Below are 17,076 nucleotides of genomic sequence, written 5' to 3'. Positions count from 1 at the left end.
CACACTGATGGACACACACTGATGGAAACACACTGATGGACACACACTGATGGACACACACTGATGGACACACACTGATGACACACTGATGGACACACTGATGGACACACTGATGGACACACACTGATGGACACACACTGATGGACACACTGATGGACACAAAAACCCGTAGTGTGACACTGATTCAACTTTTTAAAGTAACTTGTTGCTGGACTTGGACCCTCAGAGCTGCTGGACGAGGACAGGGAAGGTCACCTGTCCGCTCAGGCCTACCTGGGCAGCTGAGGGCCTCCTTGGCCGTGATGCTCCGGTTACAGGAGGAGCAGAGGGTGGTGGCCGACACGCTCAGGGACGTGAAGAGGTGTCCGCTGCTGGACCGGGCCTCTCGCTCTCTGGCCTCCTTCTCCCTCTCCTTCAGACGCTCCTTCTCCTTGTTCTATAACATACAGGTGCAGCGTCAGACCACTCCACGCCGCCACGGTCAGGACAACACGCCGTGTCCACCCCAGAATTACGGTTGCCGACAGGGCTCACACTACATACCAAAGAAAAAACGCAACGGCATTACCCGCAACACAACGGAAATTAGGACCTTTTTTTTCCCACTGGCGGAAAAAAACAACGGGTTCAAACTATTCAGTACGGCGGAGTTTTAGGGCCACCATAAAAAAGTAAAATTACCAGATTTTAAACCATAAATTAACGAGAAAAAGTGGAAGTGAGCGTTCAGAGCAGCAAGTGAACGCAGCAGAGCAGACAGACTAAACTCAATGAACAGGTGAGCTGAATGTTTATTGATAACCTTCCAAATGGTTGGAAGCTCATTTGTTTGATTTACGGTTTCTTAATGTTTTATTCATTGATGGGGGGTTTGCAGGATCTCTGCAGCCGTTGATGAAGACGTCGGTGTCCCTGCAGATGTCCACTTCTATCCCTTCTTCCTCCAAAGACCTGATCTCTACATCTGTGTGACGCTTCCGTCTGAGGAGAAGGAGCACTTTCTGGCATTTTCAACATTCTAATGCTAATATAACAGACTATCTTCATTCCTCTTTATTGTTTTATGTTGAAACGGGACGTTTCATCTGCAGGAAGGGGCGTATGGAACACTGTTTACTTCAGCTTTGGTGTTCGGATGACGTAAGGTGACAGATGAACTTCAGGTTATGTGAATGAAAAGGAGAATAAAGGCTGCAGCGGTCCTCTACACCCACACGTGTCTCTGAGCTCCTTATTTTACAGATGACACACCGCTTTACCGACACCAAACCCCGGACAGACGGTTACAATGACAATAATCTGATTTTGAGTCACCAAAAGGTTCAGAATCTCTGTGTTTTAAACCTATACGGAAATAAAGCTTCACAAAAGGCTCTGCATATTTCATCTTCAAGCTAGGCTCCAATAAACGGAAACCTTTGGTGTTTTTCCTCATTAATCTATGACTTTTTACTCATAACTGTACAAGATTTAAAGTCGTACATTTATGAGATAAAAACTTGTAAATGTACGAGTTTTTTTCTCGTAACTTTACGACTTAAGAGTCGTCATTTTAAAAAAAGCACAAACAGCGTTAGATGCAGATGTCACTATGTGGAGAGCTGGGTAAATGTATATATTTAGACAAACGTATATTTGTAAGAAATCTTTATCTAGTAAGAAAACAACCGAATCTTGTCCAAATATCACGTATAGTCAGGACCATAAATATTTGGACAGAGACACATTCTTTCTAGTTTAGTTTCTGTACATTACCACAGTGAATGTTAAATAAAACAACTCAGATGTCATTAAAGTGCAGACTTTCAGCTTTTATTCCATGGGTTGAACACAAAGATTGTATAAAAATGTGAAAAACTAAAGTATTTTTTAAACACAATCCTTTCATTTCATGGGCTCATGAGTAATTGGACAAATGTCTTCCATGCTATTGCATGGGCAGGTGTGGGCAATTCCCTTGTTATGTCATTATGAGTGAGGCAGATAAAAGGCCTGGAGTGGATTAGAGGACTCGTGCTGCATTTGGAAGATATTGACGTGTTCTCCCTACCATGACAAAGGTGGATAAAGGTGGAAAGATTTCATGTAATCCATGGACACCAGTGAAGATCACAAATCATTGAAGAAAAAAGGTTCAGAGCTCTGTCTAGTGGGTCTAGATGACCCAACTCCCAATGTTAAAGTGCATAGGATAGAACAAGGGTTACACTGAGAAAACAGAAAAAAAACATGCCAGAAATTAATACAGTATTAGGTAGGGATGGGAATAGAAGCCCCATGAAGCTTCCCTTGGGGTTCATGTAATTCAGGGCTCGACATAGCCATTTGTCCGCTGGCCCGGTCCTGTTTTTCGAGCAGTGCGGACCACAAGACTTTACTTTTCACTTGTCCGCTCGGGCCACCAAAATATCTAACGGTTTATACATTCTTCACCTTTTTCAAAAAAGTAAATTTTGCGAAAACGTGTAGATTTACCTTGTCTTCATAATTTAGTTTTTCTGCTAGTCGTGTGTTCAGACTTCAAGGGTTTCTATGGGAAACCTTTGATCACTTCTCCTTCTCTCCCGCCTGCGCGCGCGGCTGTCGCTGCCGAGCACCACGCGGCACGCGCTCACTACTTTTTTTTTTCAAACTTTATTGAATGTAACAATTCAATACAAAACAATGTTAAACAGCAACAACGAAGGCACAAGCCAGTGGGTTATTATTACATTTGATTATAAATCCGACACCGTCACTGAAGAGAGACTGAAGCATGTCAGAGATGTGGAAGACATGGCAGGAATAGATAGGAATATGTTGGAGTAGTGGGTATAATTAGTAGTATGGACAGCAAGATATTTAATGAATGCATTGAAGATGAAACTGTATCCACTAAGCTTTAAGCTGAATGTCAAAGAATCAAAGGCAACTCCAAATACCTGAATCTCAGACTCAAATGCAGTAGAATGTTAAACTACTTAATTTTGTTTTTCTTTACAACACTGTAAGCAGTAAGTATTTCTAGTTAGCTGAATGATCTCAGTTAGACCTGCACAATATGAGGAAAACTTGCGATATGCGATATCAGAGATTAAAATTGCGATAACGATATAATTTGCGGTATATAAACAAACAGCAAAATAACCAAATAACCATTCCCAGTTTAAAAATTATACTCCAAATGACCCACGTTGACATAGGTTACAAACATCTAACATAACAGGGCTCCATCTGATTGGTCAACAATGTGAAGGCGTCCATCCGATTGGTCAAATGCATTAAGGGATTTATTTGATTCGTTAAATGGTTCAAGCTGCCATTAGATTGTTTTAACACATTTAAGGTTTATGATTTATTGCGATATTTGCCGTTAGAAGCACCATGAAAACTTCTGAACTAGTGTTACCTACTCAGGGCTCCAGACTGCGAGCAATTGGTCGCATTTTGCGACCAAAATTTGAGAGTGTGCGACTGAATTTTACATCCATTCGCACATGTGCGACCAGTAAATTTGCCTCCCCCACCCTTCGTATTTTTTTATACATTAAACGTGGAAGGGGCACGTCAATGATCAATGAAATAATCAATGAGACGCAAACGCACACGCACGCAGGCAGACACACACACTCGCGCACATACTCATGAAACGCGAGCACACACTCGCGTGATGCCTGTGTGTGAGGCGGCCACTGCGTGTGAGAAGAATAGGGAAAGCCACTGTGAGTGGCTAAAATGCGTGGAGGGGGAGGGGCCTAGAGCTGACCAACCAATCACAGTGGGGTATATGACTCTTGGGGCCTGACAATGACAGGGTTTGAAAGCAGGACACCTGACAGCGCCCTCCCCGGACCACATGAAGGAGTTCCTTACTTTCCTTTAGAACGTATCTTTTCGCTCGTAATTTTCTAAATACATGCAGTCCGTGCTGAACTTTTCTCTGAAATCACCCAGGTGAACTCAACGCTGCGCAGATCACCTGGTGTGTGACATATATTTTTGTTTTTGCTCCAACATCAACTGTCAATCATCACAAAAATATTGCGAGAAAGGGGTGGAAGCAAGGGGCAAACCTACCCGGACACAGCTGGAAACTGAACTGACTGAAAGCTGCCCTACAGACTACAAAACAATGCATTATGGGACATGTGTCCTGATGGTTTTTGTAGTGGAGTGATTAATTAAAATAATTTAAAATACCAATTCATTAAAAAAAGGCTACATTCATCACAAAACATTAAAATAATCATAAAATATATAATAACACAGATCATACTAAGGGGGAGAAGAATATTAAAACTAAATGGAATGTTAAGGACAACTCCAACTTCCTGTTCTCCTTCAGTCTTGCTGCAGATTCACCTTCATCTCACAGCCCCCCCCCCCGTGCCTGGTGTCCCCAACGATCCAGGCGAGGTGCCGGTTCATCTCAAACACGTCATTCATACAAACTGGCGGGCAGCAGTAACATTAAACTTTCTTATTAAGGCGGGGGCCGCAAAATATCATCTTGGGGGCCGCAAATAGCCCGCGGGCCGAGAGCTTGAGACCCCTGCTGTACACTCTGGCACTGGTACACTAGCCGCAGGTCAGAGGAACGAATCAATAGTTCGCTTACTCATAGCTCAGATGCACATATCAGGTTGTGATGATATTTGTCTCTCCGTTTCCTTCCCACAAATGTTTACGCGTGCTCGATTATCTCTAGGCCCCGCCCCCTCCACGCATTTTAGCCACTTACAGTGGCTTTCCCTATTCTTCTCACACGCAGTGGCCGCCTCACACACAGGCATCACTCAAGAGTGTACGTGCTGGCGTTTCATGAGTATGTGCGCGAGTGTGTGTGTGTCTGCATCCAGTCGCACATGTGCGACCACATGTGCGACTAAACCACCTGGGGGACCGGATGTTTGACACCCCTGCACTAGACAGTGCTCTGAACCTTTTTTCTTCAATGATCTGTGATCTTCACTGGTGTCCATGGATTACATGAAATCTTTCCACCTTTATCCACCTTTGTCATGGTAGGGAGAACACCTCAATGGAAGGGGGGGGGTCATCTAAGATAGGACAAAGGTTAAAAAGAACAACGTAAAACAACACCACATGTGACGTTTTCTGGGAGAAGTGCTTGACACAGCAAAATACACATTACAAGAAGAAAATAAACGCAAAGCAAAATATGTATATATATATATATATATATATATATATATATATATATATTAAAACACTGGTCTTGAACTCAGGACCTCCGGCTTCAAACCTCACTGACAGTTCCACTGAGTTATCTCTACTGACACTAATTTAGGCTTGCCATTATATATTATAGATTATTATAGTGTATTGTTTTATTCGGGGAAATTGAGTTGAAACGATCCTGAGCCACAGTACGTTTTTTACAAGGAGCCATGGTAGAGTGCAATGAACTGACACTGATTCCAATACAGGGGAAACAATAAAACAACAATAAAACTGGTCGGGAATAGCGCGCCCAACTGTTCAGAACACAAGTGACATCTGAACCGTGGTTCTACCAAACAATGCATTTGGCGCGTCATACGTCATCAACCACGTGATCTATGCTAGTTGACACGCGTCCCGAAACATTGTGCTGAACTACTCTGTTTTATGAAGGTGAAATGCGCGCCGTAGCGTCGTGTCAAACGGGGCATCCCTAGTATTAGGAGTGGCAACATCAACAGTGTGGTCCATCCTGAGAAAGAAAGAAAGCACTGGTTAAAACTCAGAAACACAATAAGACCTGGACGTCCACGGAAGACAACAGTGGTGGATGATGGCAGAATCATCTCCATAGTGAAGAGGAACCCGTTCACAACAGCCAACCAAGTGAACAACACTCTCCAGGAGGTAGGCGGATCAATATTCAAGTCTACCATAAAAAGAAGACTGCATGAAAGTAGATCCAGAGGGAACACTGCAAGATGCAAGCCACTCAGAAGCCTCAGGAATAGGAGGGCTAGACTGGACTTTGCTAAAAAGCATCTAAAAAGTTCTGGAAAAACATTCTTTGGACAGATGAAACCAAAATCAACCTCTACCAGAATGATGGCTTAGAGAAAAGTATGGAGAAGGCGTGAAGAAGCTCCTGATCCAAAGCACACTACATCATCAGTAAAACACGGTGGAGGCAGTGTGATGGTCTGGGCGTGCATGGCTGCTAGTGGCACTGGGACACTAGTGTTTATTGATGACGTGACACAGGACAGAAGCAGCCCAATGAATTCTGAGGTGTTCAGAGACAGACTGTCTGCACAGATCCAGGTGAATGCAACCCTGTCTGCGCAGATCCAGGTGAATGCAGCCCTGTCTGCGCAGATCCAGGTGAATGCAGCCCTGTCTGTGCAGATCCAGGTGAATGCAGCCCTGTCTGCGCAGATCCAGGTGAATACAGCCCTGTCTGCGCAGATCCAGGTGAATGCAGCCCTGTCTGCACAGATCCAGGTGAATGCAGCCCTGTCTGCGCAGATCCAGGTGAATGCAGCCCTGTCTGTGCAGATCCAGCTGAATGCAGCCCTGTCTGCGCAGATCCAGGTGAATACAGCCCTGTCTGTGCAGATCCAGGTGAATGCAGCCCTGTCTGCGCAGATCCAGGTGAATGCAGCCCTGTCTGCGCAGATCCAGGTGAATACAGCCCTGTCTGCGCAGATCCAGGTGAATGCAGCCCTGTCTGCGCAGATCCAGGTGAATACAGCCCTGTCTGCGCAGATCCAGGTGAATGCAGCCCTGTCTGCACAGATCCAGGTGAATGCAGCCCTGTCTGCGCAGATCCAGGTGAATGCAGCCCTGTCTGCGCAGATCCAGGTGAATGCAGCCCTGTCTGCGCAGATCCAGGTGAATGCAGCCCTGTCTGCGCAGATCCAGGTGAATGCAGCCAAACTGATTGGGCGGCGTTTCATAATCCAGATGGACAACGACCCAAAACATACAGCCAAAGCATCTCAGGAGTTTATTAAAGCAAAGAAGTGGAATATTCTGGAATGGCCAAGTCAGTCACATGATCTTAACCCCATTGAGCAGCATTTCACTTGTTGAAGACTAAACTTCAGACAGAAAGGCCCACAAACAAACAGCAACTGTTTACCGCTGCAGTAAAGGCCTGGCAGAGCATTCAGAAGTAGAAAACCAGCATCTGCTGATGTCCATGAGTTCAAGACTTCAGGCTGTCATTGCCAACAAAGGCTTTTTTTTCCGGCGGTAGGAAAAAACAGTCCTCATTTCCGTTGTGCTGCAGTTGTGTGGTTGTGTTGGGGGTAATGCCGTTGCGTTGCTTCTTTTGTATGTGGTGTGAGTCCTGTCGGCCACCCAACAGAACCAGCAGGACAACAGCAGCCTCATTCCTGAAACTGCAGGACTTCAGGCAGACTGGACCTTCCAGCAGCCTAAAACACCAGGTCTGCTCATGGAGAGCAGCTGGTCGGTGGGCTTTGGAGCCGGACGGTCCGGCGTCAGGGACTCTGGACTCTCTGGGAACCGTTGATTGGGGTTGAAAGTAGAAAGCCTGAAGTGTGAGTCGTGTAGAAGCTAAGATGGCTGTTTGAACTTCTGCTTTCTGGCTGGGAGAGGCAGGAAGTGGAGGCTGCGCTGCTGTTCCTGAATTTCTGCTCTGAGCACGCTCAGACCCAGTCTTTGACCTGTCCTGCGGTCCACCCCCCGTACCCATCACCATCAGACTGCCTCCAGATCCCCTCTGGATCAGGGAAACCTGCTTCCCAGCAGCCCCGGTGAATGGTGACAGTCAGCGATCAGCTGATCAATGGAGAAAGAGCTCAGTGATGCAGGCGAAGAAAGAGCGCTCTGTCTGCAGGGGAGGGGCGGAGTCACTGAGGACGGGGCCGCAGACACACGACGATCAGCTTTCACCCCACAACCTGATCCTGGAGCCAACAGGCCGCCAGAAACGGCAGGTCCTGAGCCGCCCACCAGGTGAACAGTCACCTGTGTGGAGCTCTCTGATTGGCTGAGAGAAGTCAGAACCGCTCTGGACGTACTTCCTCCTGTGGGGCGAGCGCTGACAGCCTCACAGCTTCTGCTGTGGCGGAGGTGTGATCCGTCTGAGCGCCATGACAGAAGGTCACGGACGGATCACCGCCACGGGGGCCAGAGGGGCCAGAGGGGCTCAGGTTCTGCTCCCGGATCGATCCAGAACTTCTGCTCTGATCGGACCTTCACTAAACTCTGTCAGCTGTAAAAACATAAACGCTTGGCCACATATTTAGTCAGCGCACGAGCGTGGGCGTGCACGTGTGTGTGGGAGGACAACTTAGATGCAACCAGCAGGTATCCATGGCAACAGGATGGATGCCTCAGACGGGCGTAGGAGTGAGCGCCGGCTGCACTCATCCTCCTCGGGATGAAGAACTCTGCACCAAACCAACCCGGCTTTGGACACGCACATGTACAACCACACACGCGTGACGACCACCAAAGCATCAGCCGGACTGAAACCAGAACCAGAACCACCGGGTTCTGACGTCAGTTCACCTGTCCATCTGCTGTCCCTCTCACCTGCAGCGCCAGTGTTCACAGGTAATCCTTACAATCACAGGTAATCTATAGAGTCACAGGTAATCCCTACAATCACAGGTAATCCTTACAATCACAGGTAATCTATAGAGTCACAGGTAATCTATAGAGTCACAGGTAATCCCTACAATCACAGGTAATCTATAGAGTCACAGGTAATCTCTACAATCACAGGTAATCCCTACAATCACGGGTAATCCCTACAATCACAGGTAATCCTTACAATCACAGGTAATCTATAGAGTCACAGGTAATCTATAGAGTCACAGGTAATCCCTACAATCACAGGTAATCTATAGAGTCACAGGTAATCTATAGTCACAGGTAATCCCTACAATCACAGGTAATCTATAGAGTCACAGGTAATCCCTACAATCACAGGTAATCCCTACAATCACAGGTAATCTATAGAGTCACAGGTAATCTATAGTCACAGGTAATCCCTACAATCACAGGTAATCTATAGAGTCACAGGTAATCTATAGAGTCACAGGTAATCCCCACAATAACAGGTAATCTATAGAGTCACAGGTAATCCCTACAATCACAGGGTAATTCCTACAATCACAGGTAATCTATAGAGTCACAGGTAATCTCTACAATCACAGGTAATCCCTACAATCACAGGTAATCTATAGACTCACAAGTAATCCCTTCAATCACAGGTAATCCCTACAATCACAGGTAGTCTATGGAGTCACAGGTAATCCCTACAATCACAGGTAATCCCTACAATCACAGGTAATCTATAGAGTCACAGGTAATCTATAGTCACAGGTAATCCCTACAATCACAGGTAATCTATAGAGTCACAGGTAATCCCTACAATCACAGGTAATCCCTACAATCACAGGTAATCTATAGAGTCACAGGTAATCTATAGTCACAGGTAATCCCTACAATCACAGGTAATCTATAGAGTCACAGGTAATCTATAGAGTCACAGGTAATCCCCACAATAACAGGTAATCTATAGAGTCACAGGTAATCCCTACAATCACAGGGTAATTCCTACAATCACAGGTAATCTATAGAGTCACAGGTAATCTCTACAATCACAGGTAATCCCTACAATCACAGGTAATCTATAGAGTCACAGGTAATCTCTACAATCACAGGTAATCTCTACAATCACAGGTAATCCCTACAATCACAGGTAATCTATAGACTCACAAGTAATCCCTTCAATCACAGGTAATCCCTACAATCACAGTTAATCCCTAAATTCACGCTTCATCACAATTGTCACTGATGAAGACCACATTACTTTTTAAGTAACCGTTGGTTTTAGTTTCCTCCGTGTGGAGATGAAACACTGAAAACTCCTTCCATGTAATCTGTTGCTTACAGTAATGGTGATGACAGAATAATAATCTGGATTATCACCACAGATCTGGTCTTTGGCTTCATTTGTCAAACTAAACGTCTGTCGTTGACAGAAATGTTTCTTTCTTTGATTCCAGCCTAAAAGTCAAACTTTGAGTTTGTGTCTTTAATGTTTTATTTTGAAAAAGCACATTTCATACTAAAACGACCCCGACCATGACTCCTCCACCGCCGGAAGAGTTTTTGTTTACATTCGTTGTCGTCCTGGCGACGGAGTTTCCGTTATTTCTTCACCATGAGCGCGTGCACATCCACCTCGCTCCTGGACACTTCCTGAAAGATGCGTGCACGCAAGCGCAGCCGCGCGCTCCCCTCCCCCCGTCGCTTCCTTCTGCAGGACAAAGCGCCACGCGCTCACTGGCGTTGATACCCGGTAAAATAACGGGCACGCGCACAGCGAACTCTCTGAACACATCGCCACACGCGCATGAGCTCGCACCTCGCGCTCTTTCCACAAAACGAGGGAAGCGTTTGACGGGGCGCGTTCTGAAGCTCCAAACTTTCCGCGTGTCTTCCTGCTTGAGTCCAGATGTGAAAAAAAGCCCACCCATCATTAAGAGTCTCAGCAGGCGCGCGCGCGCGAACCTTAGCGTGAAGGTCCGCGCGCGCGCGCGCCTCCTCACCTTTAAGAGGACCTCCTTCATTCTGTCCTGTTTCCGGTTCTCAAGCAGCCGCGACATCCTCACGAGCTCGGGCTCACACCGGGGCCGCCTCACAAACTCTTTCTGCGGATCCTGCCGCCGGAGCCGCGCGCGCTCAGAGCCGGAGGGCGGGGCTTCGCTCTGACTGACAGTTCCGCTTTTCACACTGACAAATGAGAGCTCAGCCCGCTCCCCACTATCTCAGCCAATCCTGTCACTGATAACCACGCAGGACCCGCCCACCAGATGCCTCAGGAGCGCTCGTTTCCTACACACGTCTACGCCGGTGAAAGGGTGGGTGGAGTTTATCCTCAGAAAGACGTGTCACTGCGTCACGTGACTTGCTTCAGCCTATTCTAGAGCGCCAAGAGATCATGCTGGTCATGACCAAATCCCTGACAGAGCGGTGAAAGCGACCCCGCCCCTCCCCACTCAGGGGTGGACAGCAGAAAGCATGTGACGTGGAACTCCACCATCGACTCCGCCCCATCTGGACAAAAACGGGGGCTGCAGGTGAGGAGGACGAACCTACACCTCCGCACGTGAAGGCACAAAGAATCGGACAGGTCTGGTAATGAAGCTGGGACATTACTGAGCATGCGCATCTGTGCGCAGAGAACGTTTTTTTTTAGTCACATCTAGAGGATCCCCGGTGCAAGTCCCACCAAAGGGGGACGTTTCTGTGTGGAGTTAGCATGTTCTCCTGTGCATGTTTCTTCATCTTTTACTGGATGACATCTATGTATAAAATGGAATATTCATTCTTGGATTCTGTTGATAAGATGTATTTATAGTGTAATAAAAAGATTATATTCCACTGACTTTCTGTCAGGTGAGCCCATCTGTGTTCACAGGGACTTAACATTTTTCTACCTGAGATCTCATAAACCCGTTTACACTCCTATCAATTTCACCCAAACGGTAACTCTAGCAACATATCGCCAATAATATTCCTTTAGTTTTGGATGTACTTATTTAATCATCTAATTGCAGATGACTCCTTTATGTTGTTTCTGGACTTATTTAAGGCTTTTGACACAGTAGAACATAACTTCCTGGATTGTTCTGTACAAAAATTTGGTTTTGGTGACTTCTTCTGCAAAGTCATTAAAACTCTTTACAACAAAGCCACCTGCTCTGTTAAACTTAAATCTGGCTCATCACCTAGGTTGGTAGGTACGCCCAAGTAGCCGGGATAGGCTCCAGCAACCCCGTGACCCCGAAAGGGAATAAACGGTTAAGAAGATGAATAAATGATGAATGAATGAATCATCACCTAGGTTTGATATAAAACGTGGAATTAGAAAGGGATTTTCTATATCGCCATCTATTTCTCCTTGTAGCTCTGTTTCTCTGTTGCCACATTAAATCCAGTCCATTACAAAGGATTTCCATCGCTAATAAATCTATTGTCGGAAGTCAGCTCGCCGATGATACGACTCTTTCTTAAAAACAGGCAGACAGCTGGATCCAAATGCAGCAGGTTTGTTAGCTCCGTTGAAAGTCCACAAAGCTAAATCAGGGTCAATAACAGCCATGAGATCATCAGAGGACAGATGGGGTAGTCAGGATCCAGGCGAGAGTCGGGGCAGGCGGAGTCAGACACAAGGTCAGGAGACAGAAGATTAGGTCTAAATGCAATGCTTAGAAAAGAAGGCAGAGTGGCACAAACAATACTTCGCCCACGAGCACCCCTTGTGGCGCTCGCAGGGAATGCACCCAAAAAAGTTTTTCTTTTTTTTAAAATTGAAGCAAATATTCAACAAACAATCATGGCATGTCTGTCAATGACAACAATATCAATTCTGAGACAAAGGTAGACAAAAAAAACAAATATGAAAACAAATCTAACTTAAAAAATAATCAACAAAAATAAGGATCTATTACAAAAGTTGAAATAGATCAAATAAATTACACAATGTCTGGGCATTCTTATGATTCATGTAATGTAAAGATTTAGAGAATAGGTTGAGACGGTTGAGTAATCCATTAATATGAGGTTTCACCTTTAAGAATTTACAAGTATCAATAAAATGCTTTGAAATTACAATCAGTGCATCAATCAGAAAGTCCAGATTTTTGTGAATTAATTGTAATTTAATTTTAATGGTATTCCAATTTATAGGGTCAATGATGATATATTTGGATTTAAGCCAATTATGAAAAGAAGACCAAAACTCTTTTACATAAAAACATTCAAAGAAAAGATGTTCCACAGTTTCTACATCATTTCCACAAAAGACACAAAGATCACTGTCCCAGTTAAAGCCAGAATGTAAAAAATGATTGGAAGGGTAAATATCATTTAGCGGGAATGCTCAAAATATAATACTGCTCATATAGCAAATCAATATATTGTGGCGATCTGGGGGTTAGCCTCGCCTTCAGCTTTTAAGACTCATGGGAAGTGGGGAATCTTGGGTGTGTTAAATTGCTCACCATAAGTGAGGGAGCTGTGAGCAGAAGTGAGGTTAAGGCTGTTTGGCTGGTGGTGGGGGTGTTCAAAATAAACAGACAGATATGACTGTCTGCTAACTAATGTGAGTGATGGTCTCAACAAACCGGTGCTGTGGTTTGCATGGGGCACGGGTAGCAGGTTTGGACATGTCCAGTGGGGCCATTACTAAGTAAGAGGATAGTGAACTAAGACTCGGGTACAACGGTTCTTGCCTGGACAGTAAAAGGTGCTGATTCAGTGCTTGCTATTAGTAATTGATGCACTTTAGTTCTGCTTTTGTGAAATATATGGCAGAGTATGGAACGGCCTTAAACTTGGGAATCGGGATTCCCGCTTTTGAGAAAAGGGCGTGTGTGTGAGGAGGAGAAGGGGAGGGGTAGTGGGCGCAGGTTGTGGGGTAAACCGGCACACAGAGACCATTGCGCAACACCTGGATCATGGGGGGGGGGGGTGGCTTAAATGACTCAGCTCATTCTAATAATGTCATTCTTCACTAACTATTGCAGACATTTTTAATACTTGTCTGTATTTTCCATATCCATTTATTTTTACGTTTGTTTAGTTGGTGATAGTTACTTATAAATAAAGACAGCAGGTAATGCAGGCTGGAAAACAGCTGCACTTTTTCAGACCATAAATAAACTATAGATCATTTGTTTACAAAAGTATTGAGGATTTTGGAGGATTTTTACTGTTGGTGTTGCACAAAATTAGAAAAATGCCAAATATTTTTGGAGTAATCCCAGTGATGAGTTCTGTGATTTAGTTTTTAATGTTTTATGAGACATAAACATGGTTTTCACAATAACAGGTTTTTAAAAAATCAAATCCCTCTGATTCAATTCAATTCAATTTTATTTGTATAGCCCAAAATCACAACAACAGTCATCTCGATGGGCTTCGAAGTAAAACATGAACTCAAAAGGATCACGAATACAAAGAGTTCAATAGGAAAATACTAAAATGAACTAACAAACTGACTAAGCTATACTGGCATCCCTGCCCTTAGACCCCCCTTCGCGGTAAGGAAAAACTCCCAAAAAAACCGGATTCCGGAAAAAACGAAGAAACCTCAGGGGTGCCCACATGAAGGAGGGATCCTCCCCCAGGACGGACAGGCGATTTACCAGAACTCTTAGAGAAGAATTAACTTATCTAAATCTACAACTACATATATAAAAGTCCAGCAGACGAGCTTCATCCAGCCGTGGTTGGGGGGACAGTCAGGGGGGCGAGTCGAGCCGGAGACAGGAACCACAGCCAGGTGTAGGAGCAGGAGCAGAGACGAGGTACTCGGTCAGGAACAGAGCAGAGACGAGCCAGAGATGAGCCAGAGGCAGGATCCACAGCCAGGTGTAGGAGCAGGAGCAAAGGCGAGGTAAACGGTCAGGAACTGGAGCACGGATGAACCAACTGGAGTCTGGAAGCACTCCCACTCCCCAGGAGGGGAGAGGAAAAGAGGGACAATACATGAATCGCACTGCACCAAACAGAGGCATGGAGAACTAAATGATAAATAATGATCAAGAATAGAGGAGAGGAAGGGTAGAAGGAGATGAGAAAAGAGGACAGAACCCCAGTGCTCTGATACAAAGACACACACAGGACCAGAGACCAACACAGAACCAAAGACACACACAGAACCAAAGACCCACACAGAACCAAAGACACAAACAGAACCAAAGACACACACAGGACCAAACACACACACACAGAACCAAAGACACACACAGGACCAAAGAAACACACAGGACCAAAGACCCACACAGGACCAAACACACACACACAGGACCAAACACACACACACAGGACCAAAGACCCACACAGAACCAAAGACCCACACAGAACCAAAGACACACACAGGACCAAACACACACACACAGGACCAAAGACCCACACAGAACCAAAGACACACACAGGACCAGAGACACACAAAGAACCAAAGAAACACACAGGACCAAAGACCCACACAGGACCAAACACACACACACAGGACCAAACACACACACACAGGACCAAAGACCCACACAGAACCAAAGACACACACAGAACCAAAGACACACACAGGACCAAACACACACACACAGGACCAAAGACCCACACAGAACCAAAGACACACACAGGACCAGAGACACACAAAGAACCAAAGAAACACACAGGACCAAACACACACAGGACCAAAGACCCACACAGAACCAAAGACACACACAGGACCAGAGACACACACAGGACCAAAGACACACACAGGACCACACACACACAGGACCAGAGACACACAAAGGACCAAAGACCCACACAGAACCAAAGACACACACAGGACCAGAGAAACACACAGGACCAGAGACACACACAGGACCAAACACACACAGGACCAGAGACACACACAGAACCAAAGACACACACAGGACCAGAGACCCACACAGAACCAAAGACACACACAGGACCAAAGACCCACACAGAACCAAATACACACACAGAACCAAAGACCCACACAGAACCAAAGACACACACAGAACCAAAGACACACACAGGACCACACACACACACACAGGACCAAACAAACACACACAGGACCAAAGACACACACAGGACCAAACACACACACACAGGACCAAAGACCCACACAGAACCAAAGACACACACAGAACCAAAGACACACACAGGACCAAAGACCCACAAAGAACCAAAGACACACACAGAACCAAAGACACACACAGGACCAAACACACACACACAGGACCAAAGACCCACACAGAACCAAAGACACACACAGGACCAGAGACACACAAAGGACCAAAGAAACACACAGGACCAAACACACACAGGACCAAAGACCCACACAGAACCAAAGACACACACAGGACCAGAGACACACACAGGACCAAAGACACACACAGGACCACACACACACAGGACCAGAGACACACAAAGGACCAAAGACCCACACAGAACCAAAGACACACACAGGACCAGAGACACACACAGGACCAGAGACACACACAGGACCAAAGACACACACAGAACCAAAGACACACACAGGACCAGAGACACACACAGGACCAGAGACACACACAGGACCAAACACACACAGGACCAGCGACACACACAGGACCAAAGACACACAAAGGACCAAAGAAACACACAGGACCAAACACACACAGGACCAAAGACCCACACAGAACCAAAGACACACACAGGACCAGAGACACACAAAGGACCAAAGACACACACAGGACCAAAGACCCACACAGGACCAAACACACACACACACAGGACCAAAGACACACACAGAACCAAAGACACACACAGGACCAGAGACACACACAGGACCAGAGACACACACAGAACCAAAGACACACACACACAGGACCAAAGACACACACAGAACCAAAGACACACACAGGACCAGAGACACACACAGGACCAGAGACACACACAGGACCAGAGACACACACAGGACCAGAGAAACACACAGAACCAAAGACCCACACAGGACCAGAGACACACACAGGACCAGAGACACACACAGGACCAGAGACACACACAGGACCACACACACACAGAACCAGAGACACACACAGGACCAGAGACACACAAAGGACCAGAGACACACACAGATCCAAAGACACACACAGGACCAAACACACACAGGACCAGAGACACACAAAGAACCAAAGACACACACAGGACCAAAGAAACACACAGAACCAAAGACACACACAGGACCAGAGACACACACAGGACCAGAGACACACACAGGACCAGAGAAACACACAGAACCAAAGACCCACACAGGACCAGAGACACACACAGGACCAGAGACACACACAGGACCAAACACACACAGGACCAGAGACACACACAGGACCACACACACACAGAACCAGAGACACACACAGGACCAGAGACACACAAAGGACCAGAAACAAACACAGAATCAAAGACACACACAGGACCAAACACACACAGGACCAGAGACACACACAGAACCAAAGACACACACAGGACCAGAGACACACACAGAACCAAAGACACACACAGGACCACACACACACAGAACCAAAG

General features: G+C 46.0%; 1 protein-coding gene across 1 annotated transcript in view; it reads right to left on the bottom strand.

Moving 5' to 3' along the window:
• The window catches only part of arhgef2b (rho/rac guanine nucleotide exchange factor (GEF) 2b), a 47,015-nt gene extending 36,312 nt beyond the window's left edge, over positions 1 to 10,703 (bottom strand). The window contains exons 1-2 of the mRNA XM_023963868.2: positions 10,536 to 10,703; positions 274 to 436 (exon numbers count right to left, since the gene is read on the bottom strand). Of these exons, the coding sequence (XP_023819636.1) occupies positions 274 to 436; positions 10,536 to 10,592 (220 nt within the window). The 5' untranslated portion in view covers positions 10,593 to 10,703. The remainder of the gene's footprint in view (positions 1 to 273; positions 437 to 10,535) is intronic.
• Between the last annotated feature and the right edge of the window lie 6,373 nt (positions 10,704 to 17,076).

The sequence above is a fragment of the Oryzias latipes genome, chromosome 16, assembly GCF_053564925.1.
Source record: "Oryzias latipes strain Hd-rR chromosome 16, Olatipes_Hd-rR_3.1".
Classification (NCBI taxonomy): Eukaryota; Metazoa; Chordata; class Actinopteri; order Beloniformes; family Adrianichthyidae; genus Oryzias; species Oryzias latipes.
This window is presented reverse-complemented; position numbering and strand designations above follow the sequence as displayed.